A 22,261-nucleotide genomic window follows, 5' to 3' on the forward strand; every position below is an offset into this window, starting at 1 on the left:
ACCAATACAATGGAACAGGCTGGAAATGAAACACTGATATCAGGATTGTATGATGAGGTATTGTTTAAGTGATCCATATTGCTCCCCTCAGATCCTCCAAAAATGTTAGTCTCTTTTCAACCTTATTAACATGTCTATGAGATGATATTATTTTTTGTGTTACAAGGCATATCATGAGCAAAATCAGCCATCAATGCTTTGGCTGAGGATTTCCGTACCCCCAGAGCACAGCCGACATCATAACAAAGGTGAGGTCGGACAGCCTGTATGTTTTACATAGACCATTTTCAGGAACCAATCCTGACTACCTGTTGGCTCGAGCTATTCAGTTCATTTGCATATATCGTGAAGAACTGATGAAATGAGAAGCTGACAAGCTGTGAGGAGAAGTTAGCACAAATTTGGTGGAGAAGGCAGCAGAAGCAAGGATGAGCGATCAGTCAAGGCTCTCAGCCAGATGATCGAGGCATGGGAGCCTGGAGCTGGTTGAGAAGCTAGCTGACAGAGTTAAGGGGAAAACCAGTGTCAGCTGCTGGTGGGCGGAGAGGTGGCTGGGACCAATTAGCATGTTCAGAAATGGCCGCTCTTTCAGAGTTTGCTTGAGCTGGGGGTTTCTTCCTGTTAAAAGGGAGTTTTTCTGTCCACTGTCACATGCACAGCACATAGGATTGATCCAAAGAGGAAATCTTGGCAAGACAACTTTTTATCTATTGGCATGACGTGAGTTGGACTAATTTGAATTAATGTGATTTAATGATGTTAGAATTGAATAACAATTAATTGAATTGAATGGCTGTCTCTCTAAAGTGCCTTTAAATTACTTTGATTGGCACCTTATAGATCAAATTCAATTGAACTGAATTATTGGTCCCTATTTACTGAATGAGGAAAAAAATATGAAGAGTCCATTTAAAGCCAAACTACCTTAAGTCCATAAGAGGGGTTTTTTTTTGTAATATTTTCTTTTTTTGTGGCTTAAATTGTACACATTTGAGAAACAGTTTTTAAAGGGATTAATAAGAAACACATTTCACTTTCAGATAAAAATTTCACATTTTCAAAGCTTTTTTTAATGTATTTTTATTTGTTTGTAGTTGTTGGTCATTTAAACACTGCACTGTCAGAATAAGTTCCCTGCTTATTTCTGGGAATGCGGTGACGGCGAGACAAACTGACAGCAAGATGTACATGACTGTTGTTCTGAATGAACTGCAAGGTTAGCCAAACGTATTTTGAAAAATAAAAAGGCAAAAAATAAGCAATATTTTAAGGATTCCAAGGAATAACAGTGAAAGTACGAATGAATAGATACAAAAATAGCACACAAGCATGGGCCAAACACTGGTGGAGAATAATGTGATCGCTGAGTAATTTCACAGAAAAAGTTTAGCATCAAACATGTGCCTCCTTTGCATGACTTTATGGGGGAGAGATGTATTTTCTCATGAAAAGGGGTAAACATGGATCAGTCATCTTGTAACAATGAAATGAAATGAAAAATGCAAAATAATACAAAGCGGTACAGCTCACAGGCGTTCTTCATCACTTCCAAATATTAACTGTCCAGTTTAACTTCCTTTATTATATCCCTGCTCAGTAAACAAACCTTAGTTTAGGGTTCATGGCTTTTACTTTTAGTTTAGTTTACTTTCTGTCCCTGTTACAATGAATGATCATGAATTACCGTAGCTTATGTGCTCAAATTGAATAAACGCTAACAAAAAGAAAGGACACAGAAATACAATATTTTTATATATAAAAGGCACATTAAGACAAATTGGGCTAAACATTCTCTAATCTGTTTTAGAAAAACACAAAAATGAAACATTACATGCAAAAACAATACATAATAGAAAATATTCAAACTGTGGTAGTTCTCCTGACATTCTTGGAGCTTTCCTCCTCTTGAAACTCTGTAGTATGGCTCTCACTGTGTAGAGACAGGCTACTGGAATGCACAACATCAGGCACCTGGTAAACAAACATGAACCTGAACATGAACATGTTTTATTTGCAACCAAAACATACCTTCAACACAATGGATTACAGTCACATAAAGTGATTCAAAATTGGAATGCAAGTTGTGAAACACTTTCTGGGGGAAAAACGAATAATATAAATACTGTGCATACAGTAACATGAAAAAGAAAGGTCACCCTCTCTCAGTTCTTAGGTTTTTTGTATCAGGACGTAAGAAAAAAGTACATCCTTGCCAAATGGACAACACTGGACATATTACACAATATATATATATTTTTTATGAACAAAAACTAACCCAAAAAGCAGTATGTGAATAATTAAGAAAACCCATGTTGAGTTCACAGGAAGGAAATGATAAGTAGCCGCCAGGTACTAATAATTAAATCAAAAATGACTCTACAATGATGGTAGAGACTTAAGGTTCTTAAGGACTCATGATTCTGTTGAATCATGGACTATACTTAGATTTTTACACACTTCTTTTGCATTTTAACATAGTTTTTGTTTGGTTAAGAACAAATATATTCTGTCACATGTTGTTGTTCATCAGAGCTTTTATTAACCTAATCATAAATCCTGGTGAGGACCATGTTTTTATTCCTGATGTGTAAAACCTTAGAAATTAGAGAAGGTGTACTTTCTTTTAAACACGACTGTAACCGCACTGCAGCATTCTGCTCTGGATTGCTCTTCTTAAGAAAGACGTGAAAAATCACCCCCAGACATATGTGAAAACAACCAAGAAACTACCACAACCCAAAAGCCCTCAAAGAAATTGTCCTGCACGCTACTGATAGATTTAGAAAACCTAAAGCAGTGGTCCACTACTTCAAGCCAATGAATCAAAATTTATTTTGAGGCCTCAAGACAGAGCTTCTCCACATCAGAGGTAATTGGGAGAAGACAGTATGATTTAAAGACTTTACTTGGACTGTACACCAGCCCAGAGGAACATTCAAGATATCCGCATGATGTTACTGAGAATCCAAGTGAAAATCATCTAGATCATACCTCTGAGGTGCAATCACCTCTTCAACACTGACATGATACAACAAGCAGAAATGACAAATGTTTTTAGAGGATGCAGATAAAAGGGGAAGAGGCTTATCTTATCAGTTTTTTGACACAGTGAGGTCTCAGTTCTGTGGCCACATGATATGCAAGAAGCTAAAAACATAGCTGATGGCATTTATGGAGTCATGAAGGGCTCTATACATTTAGAATGAGCCATTATGGGTAAAGCATTTAAAATTTTTCTTGTAATCTGCTGACATTCCTGATGTCAAGCTGTGTAATGGGAGAAGCAGCGATATATCAGTGCAGCATCCCCATGAACTCAACATGGGAGGCTGTCGAACATCCAGCTGCAAAGTGACTGACTGCTTTACTCAGCTCCAGTTGATCACTCACACTGCCAGCCTTTTTTCTCTCTCTCCTCTTTTTTTTTGTCTTTCTTGCTCAATCCAACCTCCTTTTTTCTCTTTCTTACCTTGTTAAAGGTAACACGGTCCGCCTGGCTACGAGCCCTCAATGTAACCTCACTGTAATCTGCACCTGCAGAGTGAAAAACAGCTTTTTTAGATTGATCTGACCCAACGGCTCCTACCAACAGCTACTGCTCGTCCCAATCTAGACTTAAAGCGTACCTCCACAAATTGGTAGGATTTGGAAGATTAGGTGGGTAAGAGGTGCCAAGCAAACAAAATATCCCGGGATTAAATCCATACTTCAACCTTGTTTCGAAAATACTGTATCTCTGTGTAGGATTTATTCAAGAAAAGACTGCAGTGATTTTGTAAATCGGTTAAAGACTTCATTTCATTGAAAATACAACGTAGAAAATGCAGACTTTCATTTGCTTTTTGAAAAAGAAAAATGCTGATTGTAAATTTGATGTTTCCAAAAAAGCAGGAAATGTGGTGACAAAAGACACGAACCGCTAAAAAGTAAATAGAATACCTGGAGGAACGTCTAACAGCTAAATGGGTTAACTGGCAACATGTCAGTAACATGACAGAGTGTCAAAAAAGAACATGTCACAGAGGCAAAGTCTTTCAGAGGTGAAAATGTGATGTTTCATCATCTGTGGTACATAATATTCTCAAAAGATTCAGAAAATCCGTAAAAATCTCTTTACACAAGAGACAAAGCTGAACATTAATATTTAGTTGCTGTGATCTTTGATCTCGTAGGTGGCACTGTGACGTGTTTCTGTGGAAATCATTGCATGGCCTCAGGAATACTTCTAAAATCCATAGTCATTGAACACAGTTTGTTACTGCATCCTCAAATGGAAGATAAAAGTCTGACCTATCGAGACAAAAACTGAAACAAGATACAGTAACATATTGTCCTCTGACGAAACCCACATCAATGTTGGTCTGTTGCAATTAGAGTTCTGCCTTCTGTGGGGAATTATGGAATAATAAGTTCAATTGTAAAATTAACAAGGCCCCAGGCAGCCAAAGTCATATATCAAGCAAAAATAGGAAAACATCTTTCTCTCAAAATTAGTGATCAGTCTCTTCAGTTCCCAAACCTTTACAGGGTGTTGTTAAAAGAAGGGGTCATGCTACATTGTGAAAAACATGCCATAAAGCTTTATTGAAACGTGTTGCTTGAACTAAATTCTGAATAAACACATGTTTTTTTCCAAACAAACAATAGCATTTCTTTTTATTCAGAATTAGATTTGTTGCCTTCGCGCCATTCTGAATCAAAATTATGGTTTTAATCACTTCGCTGCATTCTGTTTGTAGATACAGTTTACCAAGTTTAAGAAAATGTCACACAGATGAACAAACTAAAGCTCGTGACCTGCACTCAAATGGATGCTACTGGAGAGGTCCTGCTCTGTGAGTCAAACTTTAATGGGTAATCTAGCACATCAGTGGGTAATATGGCAATAAAACAGAGAAGTTCCAGAAATGACAGACTGTACAAACAGTGCACAAATTACACAATTGCCACTACTCTGTTTGGCTCAACTGCTTTGGAAGGGATATAAAAAAAAAAAAACTCTGTAAATAAAGTCATCATCTAAATATCCAAATAAAGCAATTTAATTGCCGTCATGTTGTAAATTAATAATGCAATTTGTAGCTGATTATTCCAGTTGTTATTCTCTTACCTGCTGGGGCCTCACCGGAGTACCCCAGGTTGACCTTCCCTCCCGTCGTCGCAGCAACTGAGCTTCTCCCAAGCACCGATAGGTCGAACCTGAAAAATGCCCAAGAGAAGTGTCCAATGGAAGAGATAACCTTTAGCTGAGAAACGGCAGGCTCACATTGTGAGGGAGGCCATGCTATTGAAAACAGACGATTTTACTTTTTCCACAGAGCTGCAGGACATATGATGCCCCTGCATTGTTCTCATCATAAAGTGCTTTGACAGATAAAAAATGAGCACCATCATCTTTTTCACACTATTTTATTAGACCCAAGCAAAGTAATCAAGCCCGACTCTGTACCTTAGCTGTGTAAAAAGAAATGCTGACAAATATAATGCTTGAGATATCCGCTTCAACCAGAATCTTAATGAAGTTGTTATAAATTATGATGACTATTCAATGTGTGTCATTTCAAATTCATGTCTTTAATTTTCTCTCATAATGCTGATCAATAAAGACCTGTTCTTTCACAGAAATAAGTCGAATGTATTAAGGAAGATTCATGCTGAGTCTTCAAATTGGCTCAAATAGAAGTGGAGCTCAGTGCAGCCAGGACTGTGCGGTACGTGTCTGATTACTGGGAGACCCATCCCTATGCAAGAAAGCCACTTTCTTTCAAGGCAATCTTTCAAGTTGGTTGACATTTAAAGGTCTTTTTGTATGTGAATAAAATCCTGTGTTTTCAGTGTTGGAAAACTGCTGCATGAAGCAATCACTGCCTCAAATAAAGGGCTTTTAAATCTTACCTCATTGGTTCCTGTGGGTTTGCCTCTGAAAAGTAAAAAAATGAATGATTAAGTTCAGCATTATGAGCTTTCAGCTGCCAATTTTGTTATTCTCACTGCATTGACCGCATATCCACTGAGCTTGCTCGCTGCATCAGTACAGCAACATGAAAGCTGTAAATGTCCTGCTGTTCATTTGCTCTGGGCCCCGCACTAAGATCACAGCCTTCGGGCAACTCGCAACTCAGCAGTAAAAGCTGCAGCTGAGCATTAATGAGTTTTGTAACATGACTTCATGGTTGCCTTCGGCAAAGGTCCTCGTGGCCATTCCAAAGACGCAATATTACAATTACAGTGATGGAGATGGTGCTCGCCTTGGGAGAGATGTAAACTGTACACTTTACAGAGAGAGATTTAGCCTTTGCCGTTATATATTTAATCCTTGCTGATATACTGGCCAAAGTCTTGTAGGGTGACTGTATTAGATCCTTTCTCTTTTCTCAATAATTACAAAGCATACTTTGCTCCCCATTGAGGAGGATTACTCAAAGAGAGGCTTAGTGACTTGGAAGCATGCCACATCTCCTAACTTGTGAAGCGTCCTCACGTTCATTCAATTGTTCAGGGATGCTTCTCTGAAGCCAAAAGATTGGAGCAAGGACAGCAGCGAAGGGGGTATCAGACTTCAGGTGTTGAAAGGTCACACCTGCTTTACGATAATCCCTCAGCTCCAAACCAGAGCCATGATTTGCAGTGGTCCAGAATCAGTCACAGGGATTACAATGACTTAAAAACTGTGACTCAGGGCCACTTTGTGTTATCACGCACAAACATGCCTTCCCCCTCAGAGATGGACTTTTTCACATCAAGGCTTTCATCATGCAAAATGACTGCTTTTTTTGTAGAGAATAGAGTAATTAGATGGATGGCACTAAAATATATTTTTATCAAATATGAAAACAAACTGTAAATGTACAAAGACAGCTAATTATCATGTTGTATATAACTTTTATAATCCCTACAAAACCGAGATTCAAAAAGTGAAGTGAGATTATTATTCATATGTTTTATTGGTGTCAGCAGACATTGGTAGCGAAGCAAGGCTAGCTGTGTTATAAACCCAGTCTCACAGCCAACATATGAAACAGTAAAAAAAAATGTATATATCTATTGATTTCATGTGCCTGCATATGTAAATGGGAACAAAGTTTCACTGCATTTTGTGAAATAGTCACAAATGACTTGTTGCATAATGCATAAATCATAATGAACACGAGTGTTTTACAACAACCTTCACTTTAAAATGCCATTTCTGCATTCAGTCACTTTTTCATTGCTGTTTAACACATTCTAAACTTCTTGGTTGAAGTTTTTTTTTTTTTTTTTTTTTTTTTTTTAAAGGTAGTTAAGGTTAGGAAAACAGTGGCTTACATTAAAGCAGACACTGTAACATACTGCATCAAAATATCTGGATAACTTGCTGGAGAGTCCCCTGTTTCCATCACATCCCATCTGCACTGTCATCATGAGCAAAGCTAATAAGTTTGCTTTTGCTAAAAGGTCCAGCTTTTCCCATTAGCAGAATAAACTGTGTTCTTGGTCAGGTGCTCACACATCCAAAGATAAACTTTTCTCTCATGTGCCAACAACTGTTATCCTGTTATCCAAACAAGTTTAAAACCAGTTCAAGGTTGCTACATTCCCACCAACCGTCAGCCGGTCGTGGAGGCATCCTCCCACTGACTGACAGGGTTTGGACAGGAAGCAGGACCAAGACACTGTGTTTTTGTTCCAATAAAACTTCAACACAGAGTGACATGCAAATGTTTGGGCAAATCGTCCAAGTTGCAAAGGCTTTGGCTTTCTCACATGTCTCATTTCGATAAAAACAGTTGATAAAAGTTCCAAATATGAGTATCTATATACCCAAATTTCGCTGCAATAATCAGCAACCATGTCTAAGAAGCTACCCAGACTGAAACCCAAATAATAAGAGAAGGCCATAAGAAGACAAAGAAGAAGTGTTTTCATGTCTCTGTTTTGTCGGTTGGGAATATAATTTAGAAATGGAGGTTAAAAAAGAGGCAAATCACAGCACCTGTTTGACAACAAAATGCCCCAGGAATATTTCATCTTCCGTTCTCATCCTTACTCCACACTGTCCACCCTTTCTCAGCTGTTTTGGGGCTCAGACTACCGACCCTGCAGTCGCACACACACCTCTAATCTTTTGTGCTGCTGTTTTGCTGACAACTCGTGTTCCGCTTTTGTCAGAAAAAATACTGCATGCCCTTGTTGAAGGCCACCGGGCAGTGCCGAGTCACGGCACGCAGCCGCCCATCTTCTTCATTACATTTTAATCACAGTTTCTGCGCTGGAAAATTGTGGGGTGAGCTGGCGTTTCTACACGCAGGGCAATTTAGGAGGGAGAAAAGTGCCTACTTGCTTGTCTCCTTTGCCTGTAACAGAGGGCAGTGCAGATGCAGAGCAGGACAAGAAGCAGAAGAGCAGCGAGAGAGGCGGTTACTGCCAGCGGGATTGTGCAGTCATCTTTTTTTTCTTCTTGCAAAATCTCTGCAACTGAGGGAAAAAAAAAGTCACATCATTGTTTCTGCACAGAGGTGTAGAATTAGAGTTGGCATAGTGAAATTCAATCAAACCATTTTATTGTAGTAATGCGTGATTTGACTATGACTAGATTACTATCAATACGTATTTTGGCCGACAGAGAGAATTGTGGCCTGAGTTACACTTTGATTGGAACTAAAGCAGTGTTGCTTTGGCTGCCTTTTCCACAACCACTTTGCTCCTCGACAGTAGTGCTCACTGATAGCTCACATGCGTCCAAAAAGAAAAAGGGACAGAAAAAAGAGAGAACTAAATAAAACACACATGAAGTGACAGATTTAAAAGGAAACCCATTCACATTGAGAGAGAAAGAACCAGACTTGACAGACAATTCTTACTGCACTGCACTTCTTGTTTTAACATAAAAAATTACATCTGTGTTTTCTTACCCACTCTCAGATTGATGCTGCTCTTCAGTGGGGTTTTTAGGGCAGACACTGAGGCCAGGCAGTCCACATGAGAACTCTTTGCAGCCATAATGCTGAGGTTGCTGGTTACAGTGAAGAGGCTCTTCTCCATATCTTCTATGCTGACGTTGTATTCACTCTGGCTCACCTTCACACCATTACCAGTAAGAGTACATTATTACTTACGGGTTATTTTGCTCCTAATCTAGATGTTTATTAATCTTTACATGCCACGTGCATAACAGAATTTAAAAAAAAAAGAAAAGGGGAACGTTTCAAAGAGGACTTTCACAGATTCAACATATAATAAGAGATGACAGCGATGGGACTGGAATCCCAACGCAAATCTATGGAAGTGGGAGGTCGATAAAGACTCCTCTATAAAGCTAGCTTTAACCATAATGAGTGGTTGACAGATGAAGCTAAGGGGAAGATTAAAGCAGGACTTTATAGTGCAAACACAAAGCTAGGGGACCCTTCGATCTGGACAATTTCCTGTGTTGCAAACACACTTATTCTTTTAAGTGAAAGTAGGTACAAAATCAAAGGAACATTTGCATGAAATGTCAAAGTGTGGTGACTAGCTTTTGCAGGTGAGAACATGTTTGAGAAAACAGTCCTGGCAGGGCTCTTTTTATGCTGTTTAATACAAAAAGTATTAAACATGAGTATACCCACTAAAACAAACCAGCAAAGTCCTTTTACCATAAGCAGTGTGTTTACTTTCAGTGCTCCCAAGGCAACATCTTATTCAAAACTGGCCCAGTGCATCACTGCCTCCAAGAAGACGAGCATGTAACTACAGCAACATGAAAGTATGGCGTTACACTGTATCCTACAGACTATGCTGATCACAGTTTCCGTAAGCAGTACTTTTCTGTGATAATTAGGCTAGTTTATTATTTATGACCTGACCGCAAAGAACTGCTAGGCCAAGAGTGAGAGGCCAGCTGACTTGCCGACAGTAAAATCAATCTTGTATCTTCTTTCTGCAGCTGTCAGTTTCAGAACCTCCATGTGAGACTTTGCGGTTAGTAAAGGTGTGTTTCTGAAAACACCTGCACCCAGGTATGGTGTTCCCATGCTGTGCCAAGCAGGAATGGATACACTTTCACATTGCACTCAAAACTCACATGTCCATAAGTATTATCATGTTTTTTTGACCAGCGTAAGAAGGGCTTCAGACACTTCCCTGTTAGCATCAACAGGGTTTTCTCATCTGCTCTTTTGTTAACCCATTTGTGGCGACAAACTAAGGGTGCCAAACTACGAAAACAATACCCCAACCCATCATTGACGGTGATCTGTGAAGACTTCTATCACACTTTCCTCTCTGCTACACTTCTACTTCGCACATGTTTGTCAGCTGATTTGTGTTCCATTTTGTTATCTATCTATAACAATAGCATATCTTTCCTAATAATTGATACTGCAGCAATAATTGAATTGAACTGAATTAAAGTGAATAAACTGTTAGTGAGTGGGTCAAACTACAATGTAGTCATGATAAAGCTGTAGGTTCAAACTTCTCATGGAGCATTGCTTTTTATTTTTTATTTTATTACAGTAAACCCCCAGTGAAATAATCTAAATGTGAAAATCTGATTAACCACTACAATTATTCTGTGTAAAACCTTCACTTTTAAACAAATTTCTGTAACCTTTTCATAAGAAAGCCATGTCAGTTTTAAAATTACAGAAAAAAATCTCACAGGTTTGAAAGTCAACATGAAGAAAATGTCATTTTCAGCATAAAGACCAGCTTTAAACAGGTGATTTTTAAATTCATATTTTGCTGAAACAGCTCGTGCTGTTCACGGTCAATTACTTACAACATCAAATCAAATCAAATCAAATTTATTTGTATAGCACATTTCATGTACAAACAGTTCAAAGTGCTTTACATAAAATAAAAGCATTGCAGCAGGGAGTGCAAGAAGCATTAAAAATACATAAAAGAATATAAAGAGAAACAAATAAAATCATTTAAATGAATTTAAAAACAGGCAACAGTCTAGATAAGTTAAAAGATATTAATGCATAGACACATGAGAACAGAAATGTCTTTAACCTGGATTTAAAAATGTCTACATTTGGTGAAAGTTTAATCTCCACTGGCAGTTTATTCCACTTGTTTGCAGCATAACAGCTAAATGCTGCTTCTCCATGTTTAGTCTGGACTCTGGACTGGACCAGCTGACCTGAGTCCTTGGATCTAAGAGCTCTGCTGGGTTTATATTCTCTGAACATATCACAGATGTATTTTGGCCCTAAACCGTTCTGGGATTTGTAAACCATCAGCAGGCTTTTAAAATCTATTCTGTGACTGACTGGAAGCCAGTGTAAAGATTTTAAAACTGGTGTGATGTGTTCAGATCTCTTAGTCCGGGTTAAAACTCTAGCAGCAGCGTTCTGGATGAGCTGCAGATGTTTAATGCTCTTTTTGGGAAGTCCAGTTAAAAGAGCATTACAGTAATCGAGTCTACTGGAGATGAATGCATGGATGAGTTTCTCCTGGTCTATCATTTCATTTCAGTAATCACCTGCAAAGCACAACATAATTTGAAAAAGGGCTGGAGTGTAATGATTTTATTGTTAACATGAAACAATTGATACCACACAAAATGGGATGGGTGGTCAATCAAATCAGCTTTTCTAATCCCTGCTTAAAGCAGTGAGGCAGTGTGACATGCTATGTTATAAAGGGCCAGGAGGAGTCTTCAAGCTACTTCGCCTCTGCCACAAACCTGCTGAAGTGTTGAGGAGCATGAGTTTTGTTGATAATAGAAAAAAAAAAAAGCTGCAGAGTGCGCCAAGAACAGATGCAAATCTCTAATGAGACAGACCTCTACTTCTATGAAGAAGATTCAATAGTATAAAAGAAAAAGAAAAGAAGAGAAGCACCAACTCTTCTCTTAAACACAGTACTTTTTCTGTGTTGATTTGTATCACCATGACAGCCAGTTGATGAGGCACAGTGGCATTTATTGATCATTTTAGAATTGTCAAAAACAGCAGGATGAGTGCAGATGTATGTGGTGACATTCTCTGTCTTCAGATTCAGACACATGCATCAAAAATAATTGCGCAACATTTGATTATTAAGCAGTCCTTCATGCCTAATCAAGTAAAGGGTGAAACGGTAAAGTATCTCCAGCTGGCTAAATCAATCCGTTGATCCTGATCAGACTGAGCACTGAACACTAAAGCCAGTGATGACAGTGGAGTATATCTCCTACTGATCTCCTTCTCTATTATTGTTGATTTAGCCAAAATAAAGCTAAGGCTTTCCATGGTAAAAGGCAATCCATTCTTTTTTTCATTATGGAGCAAATTTGCATCTCTCCAGCGGGCACATCTTCTTAAAATGCACCCCACTAAAAATAACATGTTTAATGTTTTAATCTTGAAAACATCCATAAGGTTTTTTTTGTGTGTTACAAGGCACATCATGAGCAAATCAGCCATCAATGCTTTGGCTGGGGACCCGGTGGTTGGGGACCCCTGCTCCAGAGCACCACCTATATCCTAAGAAAGGCAGTGTAAAGACAGCCCATGTGTTCTATTTAAACGACTTTCTTGACCAATGGCTGCATTTCGAGAGGTGTTGGAGCCCAGGGCTAGCCAATCTAGACAGGCAAGTTCTCAGTTGAGCAAGCGGCTGTGGGATTCCCCACAGCTATAGAAATCCAGGCTTGCTAGTCTGAGAGCTAGGTCGGCGAGCTCTTGAGTTCCCCGCAGAGTGATCTCTGAGAAGGTCAGCAATTCCAGAGCACTCAGCCAGAAACCTGTGAGCCGAGAGCTCGGTCAGCTCACCGCCTGAGACGGGAGCTTGCCTGCAGCAGCTCTTGGCCGGCAAGCAGTGCCTTTATGATACTGTTGGAAACCATATAAAATTGTTACCATGCCATTCAGATACTTCCACTTGCATGTGATCTTGAAAGATTTAGCTTAATCTTTTTGGGAATTGAACTGTGGTTGAAACATTACTCACCGACTTATCCTAATATTGGAAAAGCTAAGCGAAGCATAATGTCAGAGTAAATGAGGAAGTCTAATGTAAGCTGTTGTGGGCAGAGATGTGGGCAGGATCAATTTCTATCTTCATAGATCCCCAGTTCACTGAATGAGGCAAAAGATGAAGAGTCGGCGCCAAGCCATCTTAAGATGATGAAAGCTTTTTTTGGGCAAAACTTTCTAAACTTATCATTTTAAGGGGAACCAGCTGATTTTTTAATAACTGCTAGAATGGGACTTTAGTAAGTCACACCACAAAAATCAGAAACCAATTCAGGTGATAAAACAAGCAGAAAAACATTGGAATTATGAATTTACCTTTCTGTGGTCCACCTGCCACTGCAAAATAGGATGAGGGTACCATCCAGCTGCTTGACACTGAAACAGGACTGACTGCCCCTTAAAAGCCAACCTGTTGTCTCCAAAGACTTTCACGCTGCCCTTTTCTGCAAATAAACAATAACTGTAATCACAATTTATGTACTTTTTTCTCTTTTTATGTGTCTGTGCATATATGCAGTTTATGTCCGCATGCATAATCCATATGCACGACAGAAAATATACTAGGGGTTGTTGACAAAACTTGAAATCAATGAATTTCATCATCAGTCTTATTTGATTTATGCTGATTGATCACGTGTCTGCGTCACACTGCCTGTGAGAAATGGTTTTTCCCTTTTCTCCTTCATCTTCCTCCCTGCCAGCCAAATCCGCCACTTTAGGCACAGCGACATACAGTATTTCATATGTGAAGTTTGTTGTCTAGCCAGAATAAAAGGTGGTGGATGCAGCAGCAAATTGCTACAGACAGAAAGATAATTGCAGAGGCTTAGATGCTCTGTCTAAACGAATGACACGTCTGAGTCGATTTAGGTTCAAAACCTCCAATGTTTTGGACGCATTATAGGCTGTCCTTTTTCTGCAGGCACTTTCATTTGACGCCTGATTTGGTGTCATAAACGCCGTACTATCCTCTTTTTTACAGCGGTTGGTTCTGATAGTGGGACTTCAGCAGTTCTCTCAAAGTTGCAGCACCACTGCAAAAAAAGCTTGGCCTGGAACCAGCAGCCTCATTTGCACTGAAGGATTGGGGGCTCGTGGCTGATTGATACATCTGAGCAGAGACAGAGTGACACCAGCACTCCTTCCCAATGCTCCGTCATAAGTGATCCCTGGAATAGGGTTTCATTTGGTTTGTTAATCGGTGTGAGGAAACTGTCTGGAAAGTGGGCCGCATGAGGCAGGGAGTCTTTAGCGAACCATAATTCTAGTAATTTTTCCACTGGAGTCCTCAGAGACCAAACTGTTGCTTCAAAGCTACACTCTCAGAAAATAAAGTACAGAATTGTACCTTTAGGGGTACGATGGCTTGTCACTGGGCCAGTATCCTCAGAAGGTATAGTTTTGTACCCTTGTGGTTTGTACCTTACAGAGACCAGTCTTGTACCTCTGGTGGCAATTTTGTACCCTTATACTGAAGTATCCTAACACAGACTGTCTATTGTACCCCAGCATGTAGAAAAAAAGGTACATATATGTACCTTTTACCACTTGAGTACATATATGTACCTTTTGGACCCTCAAAAAGGTACATATAAAAAGGTCCAAAAGGTCCAAAAGGTACATATAGGTACCTTTAGGTCCAATAATTAACCCTAGGGGGTACATTAGTATAGATTGTACCTCAGGGGACAAAAAAGGACTTGAACCGTACCCCTACTTCTGAGAGTGTAGCTTTAAAAATGTGTGACTCTAAATGTAGAAATTGGTGTGTATATGCAAGTAATTTGTTTTAAATGAACAGTGTGTAGCATGATCTCTGTGGGCACTTGTATGGGTTGGAGTTCATTCCGATGAATATACCTACTATGTCCCAATAAGGCATACTACCACAGGCAAGTACCATCTTCTCTGATTTATGTCAGAGTTCTCCTCCAGCCCTTGCCTGCACTTCAGATCCAGTTTGGAATCAACTGCGCATGCAACCATATTGAGTTGCTTCAGGGAGGAGTTTGTTTTGATGTACTGTATTTGTGATTAAATGAGTAAGCAGAGATGGGGCAGCTAGTGTGTGGTCATATTTAAATCATCTTCATATAGGACAATTAAAGCAGGGAGTGTGGACGGTAGCGCACAGAGTCAGCCGGCCTCGCTGTAAATTTGTGGCTCTATTCCAGCGGTATATCTGAGGCCGCAGTATACAAATCAAAGGCAGAGTTGCTGACTGTTAACTGGGCGTGCCAGGATGCACGATTAATTCAAAGAGTATGTCAGGCCATAGTGATCTTCTGCATCCAGACTGGAGGGCCTGATTCACCATACACTACTGTTAATGGCTGCATATGTCAAGGGGGATTTGTGGCACCGAGCAGCAAGGCAAGCTCTCTCAATATAATATATTGGAAGCTGTGGGTCGTTGGCTTTGTTTCTTGACGCTTTGTGCAGAGAAGATGTTTCCACGCTTCATTTCTTTTCTTTCTTTTTTTTTAGCTTATTTCTCAGTTCAAGTGCAATTACAGGAGATGCAAATGAACTGAATGATAAGGGCAAGAGAAACACAGATCCAAGCAGATCCAAAGGACATTACTGAGCTGCCATTTTGTTTCATGCACACTACGTCCATGTGAGCAAAAACGTTTTCTTGTAATCTCTTGCAATAGTTCCCCAGGGTTCCAGGAGGTGTTTCAAAGTTTGTTTGGGTTTTTTGGACATTGGCTGCTTCTTTACAATAGTTTTCACTCCAGTCTTTGCATCTGACCATTCTTAGAGATTGTGGTTTTGTGTTTAAGCCACTTAACACTAACCTATGAAACATTAAACATAAAAAAAACACCTAACTTAAGGGATCAACTAGTGATGTGTCCACACATATCAGACAACTCAGTAAAGAACCAATTTGAATAATATCGTTTGGCACTTTTGTTACTAGCAGCTTGTTCGGAAGAAACACATTTTTTTTCCCCCATTTCTTTTGTTACATCTACAAATAACTGACAGAAGCAAGCGTAATTTGATAGGCAATAACAGCATTTTTGCCAAAAACTTGACTTATCTCAGCATGGTGTGCAGTCTGCAGTCTCCCTAAACTGTGTGTTGAGGATACTGGACAAGTGGAGGTCAAAAGAAGAGGTGACGGGCCTAAAAAAATCTACAGCAGATAAACGTGTCTGAAAGGGATGTCATTAAAAAGAAAATATCCAGGAAAGACCTGACACAGGACTTGAGAAATGCATCTGGCCCTTCAGTTAATCCATCTTCGGAAGTCTCATTAGAAATAGTCTCCATTCAAGAGTTGCTGTCAAGAAGCCATTCTTAATGAAGGGAAAGAGGAAGAAAAGCCTGAGGTATGCCAAATGACACAAGAAGTGGAGCTTTGGAATGCCCTTCAAGAAGCCTGGAGAACTATTCCTGAACACTTCTTTAAAGAAATGAACAGAAAGCTTGTCTATGAAGGTTCAGAATGAGTTCAACAATAAAAGTAGTCAAATCAAATATTGACTTTCAAGCTTTTTAGAAATGCTCAGGCTGTTTTTGGTTCATATTCTGTATCTGCATTCATTTTTTAATTTTTTTCAGTAAATTCCTGTTCCTACTTTCTGTTTTCCTGGCAATATAAAAGGGGATGGCTCGAGATTTCGTACAGTACAGTAACTCCATCAGAGTGACAGAGAACTACAGATTCCCTTCGAGTTCTCAATAAGAAGTCATCACACAACCTCTGGTGTAGCATCTGTATTATGCACTTAATAGGAAGAGGAGAGGAGAAATGAGGAGACTGGCTGCAGCCTGTAAATCCTGCTCTGCTGTCACCTCCGGCTGACACGGAGTCTAGCCTTTTCCAGCTTGTATTTTAATCTGGTGGCCAATCAATTTCTATCTCCCACCCATGCTGTCATTAACTGTTGTCACAGAGACCATAAAACATGCCAGGGTACCTTTCCTCCACCAAACAGGCTGTGATGATTTCCCCACCCCTATATACCCTGTGATTGATCACTCATGCGCTGGTTCAGCTGCTCTCATAGAAAACTGAAAGCTTCCATTCTTTAGTCCCCCACTTCAAAGTGAGCTTAAACAAAGGGACTTAAGAGGTGCAGTTGAATGTTAAGGCAATATATACTTCTTTTGTCTCTTAGTGGAGCAGGCGGAGTGTGTGTGGGCGGGCAGAATCAAAGCAGCAAGACAACTTCAGCTTCGACCCTTCATTTACCTCTCTTTTTTCTTTTCTTTTTTTTACACATGCTGCTTTTTGCTTCATCAAGGTTAAATTCAGTGTGTTTCTGCACTCTCTCGCACGGCAGTGGTTTCCAAGAGACTTGCCATCTGCTTGTTTTCTTCAGCTGGTCGGTTTGTGTGCATGTGTGTGAGTGCACAGACTTTTGTTTGGCAAAAACTGAGTATCCTTGAGAGAAGCTGCAAAAAAAAAACTTGGAAAATCTCTTAGAAATAATGCTGCTACAGATAATCAAGGTAACATGCCTGCATGAATAAATGTATCCATTGTTATGGAATTCAAGACCACACCACTCCTATCATTTATAATGATTTCCATGGGAGATTTATTTCATTACTACTAAAATCAGCATCATTTAATGGATGAATGCAGGTTGGAAATCATCAAAATCTAATACAAGTGGTGCATTTTAACATCGTGTGAGTACACAAATCCCCTTCACAACACTGAGGCAAACACACACCCACATGAATGTACACACCTTGTACAAAGAGGTTTGCTGTTCTCCTGTCAATGTGCTGGAGATCACAGGTCACTTGGCCCTCGTTGTGCCTCTCTGTGTTATTCAGGACAAACCGCCAGCCGTCTTTGTTTAAAACTGCTGTCACATTTGGGTAGATGGTGGGAAGGACACCAGTCTCCTTGGAAATAGTTAGCACCGTTCTACCATTCAGCAGCCACACCATAACAGTCCACACTGAGCTGGAGGGACTGCAGGTGAAACTGGCTTCCTCTCCTCGCACAACCGTCAGGCTTTCAGGTGACAGCTTCATCTTAGCTCCAACTCCTAAAGACATAAAGCAGTGTAACATAAGCTGTATTGTTACACTACTGAGCGGGCTGAAATAGCCTTTGAAAAAGATAAAAACTTTTTTTCTTAAGCAGATTTGTTAAAGAAATTCAAATCGGCCATGTTTTCATTGACTGCTTTGTTGTGGTTGTTCATGCATTTTGCAGACACTTTTATCCAAAGCGACTACACTCATATCCCAGGTAGGCAGGTAGCATAAGGTGGTCTTGCTTAAAGACCCCTACTGTAGCTTTCATGCAGGGGGTGAGGTCAGGATTGGAATTCTGGTCACCCACATGAAGGGCAGCAATCTTTCAACTACACTATCCAGTCGTATACGAATAGTTGCCGGTATAGGCTACATTGTTAGCGGCTGTAATTAAGTAGAAAAAGTAGTTGTCCAAACCAGAAACAAACCTTGAGGAGAGGAACAATATCTGCAGTAGACATCCTCAAGAGGAAAATGCGGATATAGCTTTTCTTCAGGACTTAATTTAGTCTCTGGGAAAATCTGGGATATCATATATCTGGGAAGACACCAGTTAGTTTACTGCTCAGACTGGAAACAGCTGGTAAATCACAACATTTGAATTTTTTGCCAAGTCAGAGATGATTTCCGTTTTCGGGTTCCATTCACTTTTTTTATTTCACATCTTCTAATTGCATCTTCTAAAAATGGAAACCCAGCTCAGCTCGATTAGCTCAGCTCAGTGTGCTGTAAAGACTAAATGCAAAGGAGCAGCCTACTTGTCTCTGTGACGTGGTGTTAAATTTAGCCTGCCAACACATGTCAATATAACATACTTTTATTTATTGTTCATTCAACCCACACAAGAAACCAGAGTGTAAAAGTAGTGAGCTGTGGTTTCACATAGGCTTATTTACTGGACTATCATATCCTTCAAATTGCCAGTTAACCATGTGAGTTGTACATTTCCCCAAATACCACATCACTCATTTGAAAACACTTATTGAATAACTTGGCTGCTTAATATGCAACACTTACACCACACAGTACTGCAATATTTCACTTCTGACTAGTTTTGTAAGTGAGGGAAACACTCATGCAAACTGCAGATATGCAGTTAAACAAAATTCAAATGCTGTCATTCTTTTGTGCGATGAGCATGCAAATTTAGCAGGAAATAGAACCAGTCAACCTTTACGGCCTGACTAGAATTGGTTTTCTCAAAATGTAACCCAGCGCTTACATGCTGCATGCAATTGTGGCAGAAATATTAGATGGTCAGTTTTTGATGAAGGTATAATACATGTAATATTTGGGAAGAGAATGTTAACATTTTATATTCACATATGAATTAAGTGTTAGTTCAACAATACTGCTGGTTTTGTTAGCAAAGAGCAGAGATTTAAAGGTAAATTATACTTTTATTAGCAACACAATAGATGCAATGTGGCATAAAGTTGTTAGCATTGCAATCTGTTCCATCAGAGAACAGCAGAGTATGAATTGCCAAGATAAATGACTGTAAGTTGCTACCAGATATATAACAGCCATGTCACTTTTTCAGCTGTTGTGTGCTTAGGGCGTAATCAACAATGGGACAGTTGCTGTGACATTTGCCCACTTCTTAGGATTGTTCCATTGTGTGTTTTTTCATATACAAGGACTCTTTCCAAGCCTCAGATGTGGGAGACTTAGAAGGGCCCATCCTACTGAGGAAGCATCCCTGACGTTGAAGAAGAAACTTCGGAGGAGAATAATGATGTAACCACAGACGCTCTTTCTTACCAGATGGAGATTTGTGATTTAATCAGATTTCTGAACTAGGGCTAATAGAATTGAAGAAATAAATATATAAGAAGGGGTACATTTATCATTTATCAATTATAAAAAATAAAATATATGTTGCTGCATAATTTTCCTACTTCAAGGACATCTTTGCAATCCGATGAGTCATGCTGCAAAGGATACGTTGTGTATTTTCCATATCACTGCCTCTCGTCTCACTTGCACATAATTTAAGTGAAATGTTCTATGTTCAACTGGCAGAATGGGAACAAGACTTTGGGGTTTTCCATTCAGGTCAGGTATTCCAACAAGATATTTGTATCATGTGTGTGAGAGGGTATCTGCATGCATACTGTATATTTACATCCGTGCACTTCTCTGGTTCATTTTTTTAATTGTGATTTTTATTTCTAATACTGCTGATTCCATTTCTTAACTTGTGTATTTGTGCCTTTTTTTGTGAATGTGTTTATAAGCATTCCCTGCTTTCCTGGATACTGCGACTCCACATCCTAATAAATCGTATGCAACAAGATAGGGACACACTCTAATGCAAAGAGACAAGGGAATGCTAAATACTTAAGTTCAAAAAGAAGCTGAGATCTAAGAGGTTAGTCTAAAGACGTTTCCCATCACCTTGTTTCTTGATCTTCTCTGGTTTTAGAAGAAGAAGAAAAAGAGAAAACAACATCCGTGAATAACCGAGAGATTGTTGAATCATGCTCATTTCAATGTTGCGGTAAACGGTTTGATAACACCCCGTAGAAATGGACAAGGATGAGATAATTTGGACTAAAATAAGCAACAAAAAAAAACTGACTATGAGGAAACATTGATAATCCAATAAATATTATTCTGTGTTCGTTTGTCACACTAAAAAAAAAAAATCCAACAGAGAAAAATAGACAATATCAATAGCAGAACTAAAACAAATTTGATCGCAGGTTTAGGGCACAGTACTCAGGGTGATATAGTCCTAACTTGCTTGTGGTGAGCTAATCGGATTACACAGCCAGCTTGGAGAGTTGTAAATCATGCATCCATTTCGTAAATCAGGTCTTGAAAAATATCTATAAGTAGGTCAGCATATAAAGCATTATCTTTCAGTGCCATCTGAAACTAGCAAACTAATGAGTATCACTTCTGTTTCCTATTAGACATATGAAGTGTTTACTCTGACACTCGCTCACTATTAGATACCGCTAACTCTCAACCACATAGGCTGCCATTTTAAAGAAAATTGGTGATAAGGCGCAGGTAGCCTATCAGACCCTCTGTCTTGGTTTGATATAAAATCTGAAGGATGCAGCTCTCAAGCACACAATAGCGCTGGCCTCTGTGAAACGTCTCCAGCCAAACAAGAAGCTCTGTTTGTTTTGAGCTGAACATTCACCTTCAATCCTGTAAGAAAGCAGGAGCACTAGCAGAGAAAGGATGTCCATGTTTAATCTGTCGATCCACTCAATCCATTATTCAGCGCCGAATGATTCTGAAAAAAAAAAGAAAAACATATATATGAATCTTTGATCAAAGCAGATGTTTGATTTTTACTTCATGAAGCAGCTGGATCCTGCTGAGATTCACAACATCACTATCACAGAACATTACTCCGTCTTCCTCCCACCATCCAAAAACATGCATGTTAGGTTAATTGGTGATTCTAAAATTGTCCCTTTGAGTGAGTGTGAGCATGCATGGCTGTTTGTCTCTTTGTGGCCCTGTGATGGACTGTCCAGGGGGTACCTTGCCTCTCGCCCAATGACAACCCGATGATAGGCTCCAGCCCCCGTCAGCTCAGTAAAAGTATCTACTTGTAAAAACATACATGGTTCTCAGAGGATAAAGCCACCATTTGTCAAATTAGATAAGATGTCTTCGTACCAACAATTGGATGAGATTTTGATCAAATCCACCCCCCCCCAAAAGGGAGAGCAAAGTGTCTTTTGGAAACTTTTAAAGAGGTAATATTATGTGTTTCAGGTTGTTTTTGCCTTCAGATTGTTTTATGTCTTTCTGAGCATGAGGGCATTCCATGGGGAGTAACTATTTCCCACAGGGTACGTTGCTCCTGAAATGACTGAAACGTCTGGTTTGTAGTCCAGATTTTTCTTCCTTTGTTTGTCTACATCACCATGAAACACATTTGCCTTCATGCCTGTAGGCTTATGGCCAGTTTGGAAGGCACAAAACACAGAATGAGCAGTTGCCTTGTGTTTTTTTTGTTGTTTTTTTTTTTGGCTCATGTTCCACCTTTTTTCTTTGTTTTTTTACTATTTCAGCAGACTGTGCGGACGCACAACCAAAACAATTTTGCTGCAACAATGTACAAAACAGCACAGATGAATATTGCTTTAATGAGCACTCAAGTTCTTGTACACTCCAGAAATAAAAACAAGAAACTCATGGGCATGATATCGCCCCTTATCATCATGCACACAGTTTTAAAATCCCTGCAAAACTAATTGGACTGATGACATTTCAGATAGGCTAAATTCACATCACCAGGTTTAAGTGACCCAAACCAAATGTTTTCCGTCGGTATGACTCATATCTTATCA

General features: G+C 39.4%; 1 protein-coding gene across 1 annotated transcript; it reads right to left on the reverse strand.

The window, feature by feature from the left end:
* Positions 1-1,860: 1,860 nt before the first annotated feature.
* Positions 1,861-21,145, reverse strand: igsf5b (immunoglobulin superfamily, member 5b). The gene is made up of 9 exons (XM_075474250.1): positions 21,097-21,145; positions 17,642-17,944; positions 13,245-13,372; positions 8,892-9,057; positions 8,317-8,454; positions 5,896-5,920; positions 5,111-5,199; positions 3,470-3,534; positions 1,861-1,971 (listed from the first exon to the last, which is right to left on the reverse strand). Exons 1-9 carry the CDS (start codon positions 21,143-21,145, stop codon positions 1,861-1,863), a joined length of 1,074 nt encoding a protein of 357 aa, XP_075330365.1.
* Positions 21,146-22,261: the final 1,116 nt, after the last annotated feature.

This window comes from Odontesthes bonariensis, chromosome 9 (assembly GCF_027942865.1).
Source record: "Odontesthes bonariensis isolate fOdoBon6 chromosome 9, fOdoBon6.hap1, whole genome shotgun sequence".
Taxonomy (NCBI): Eukaryota; Metazoa; Chordata; class Actinopteri; order Atheriniformes; family Atherinopsidae; genus Odontesthes; species Odontesthes bonariensis.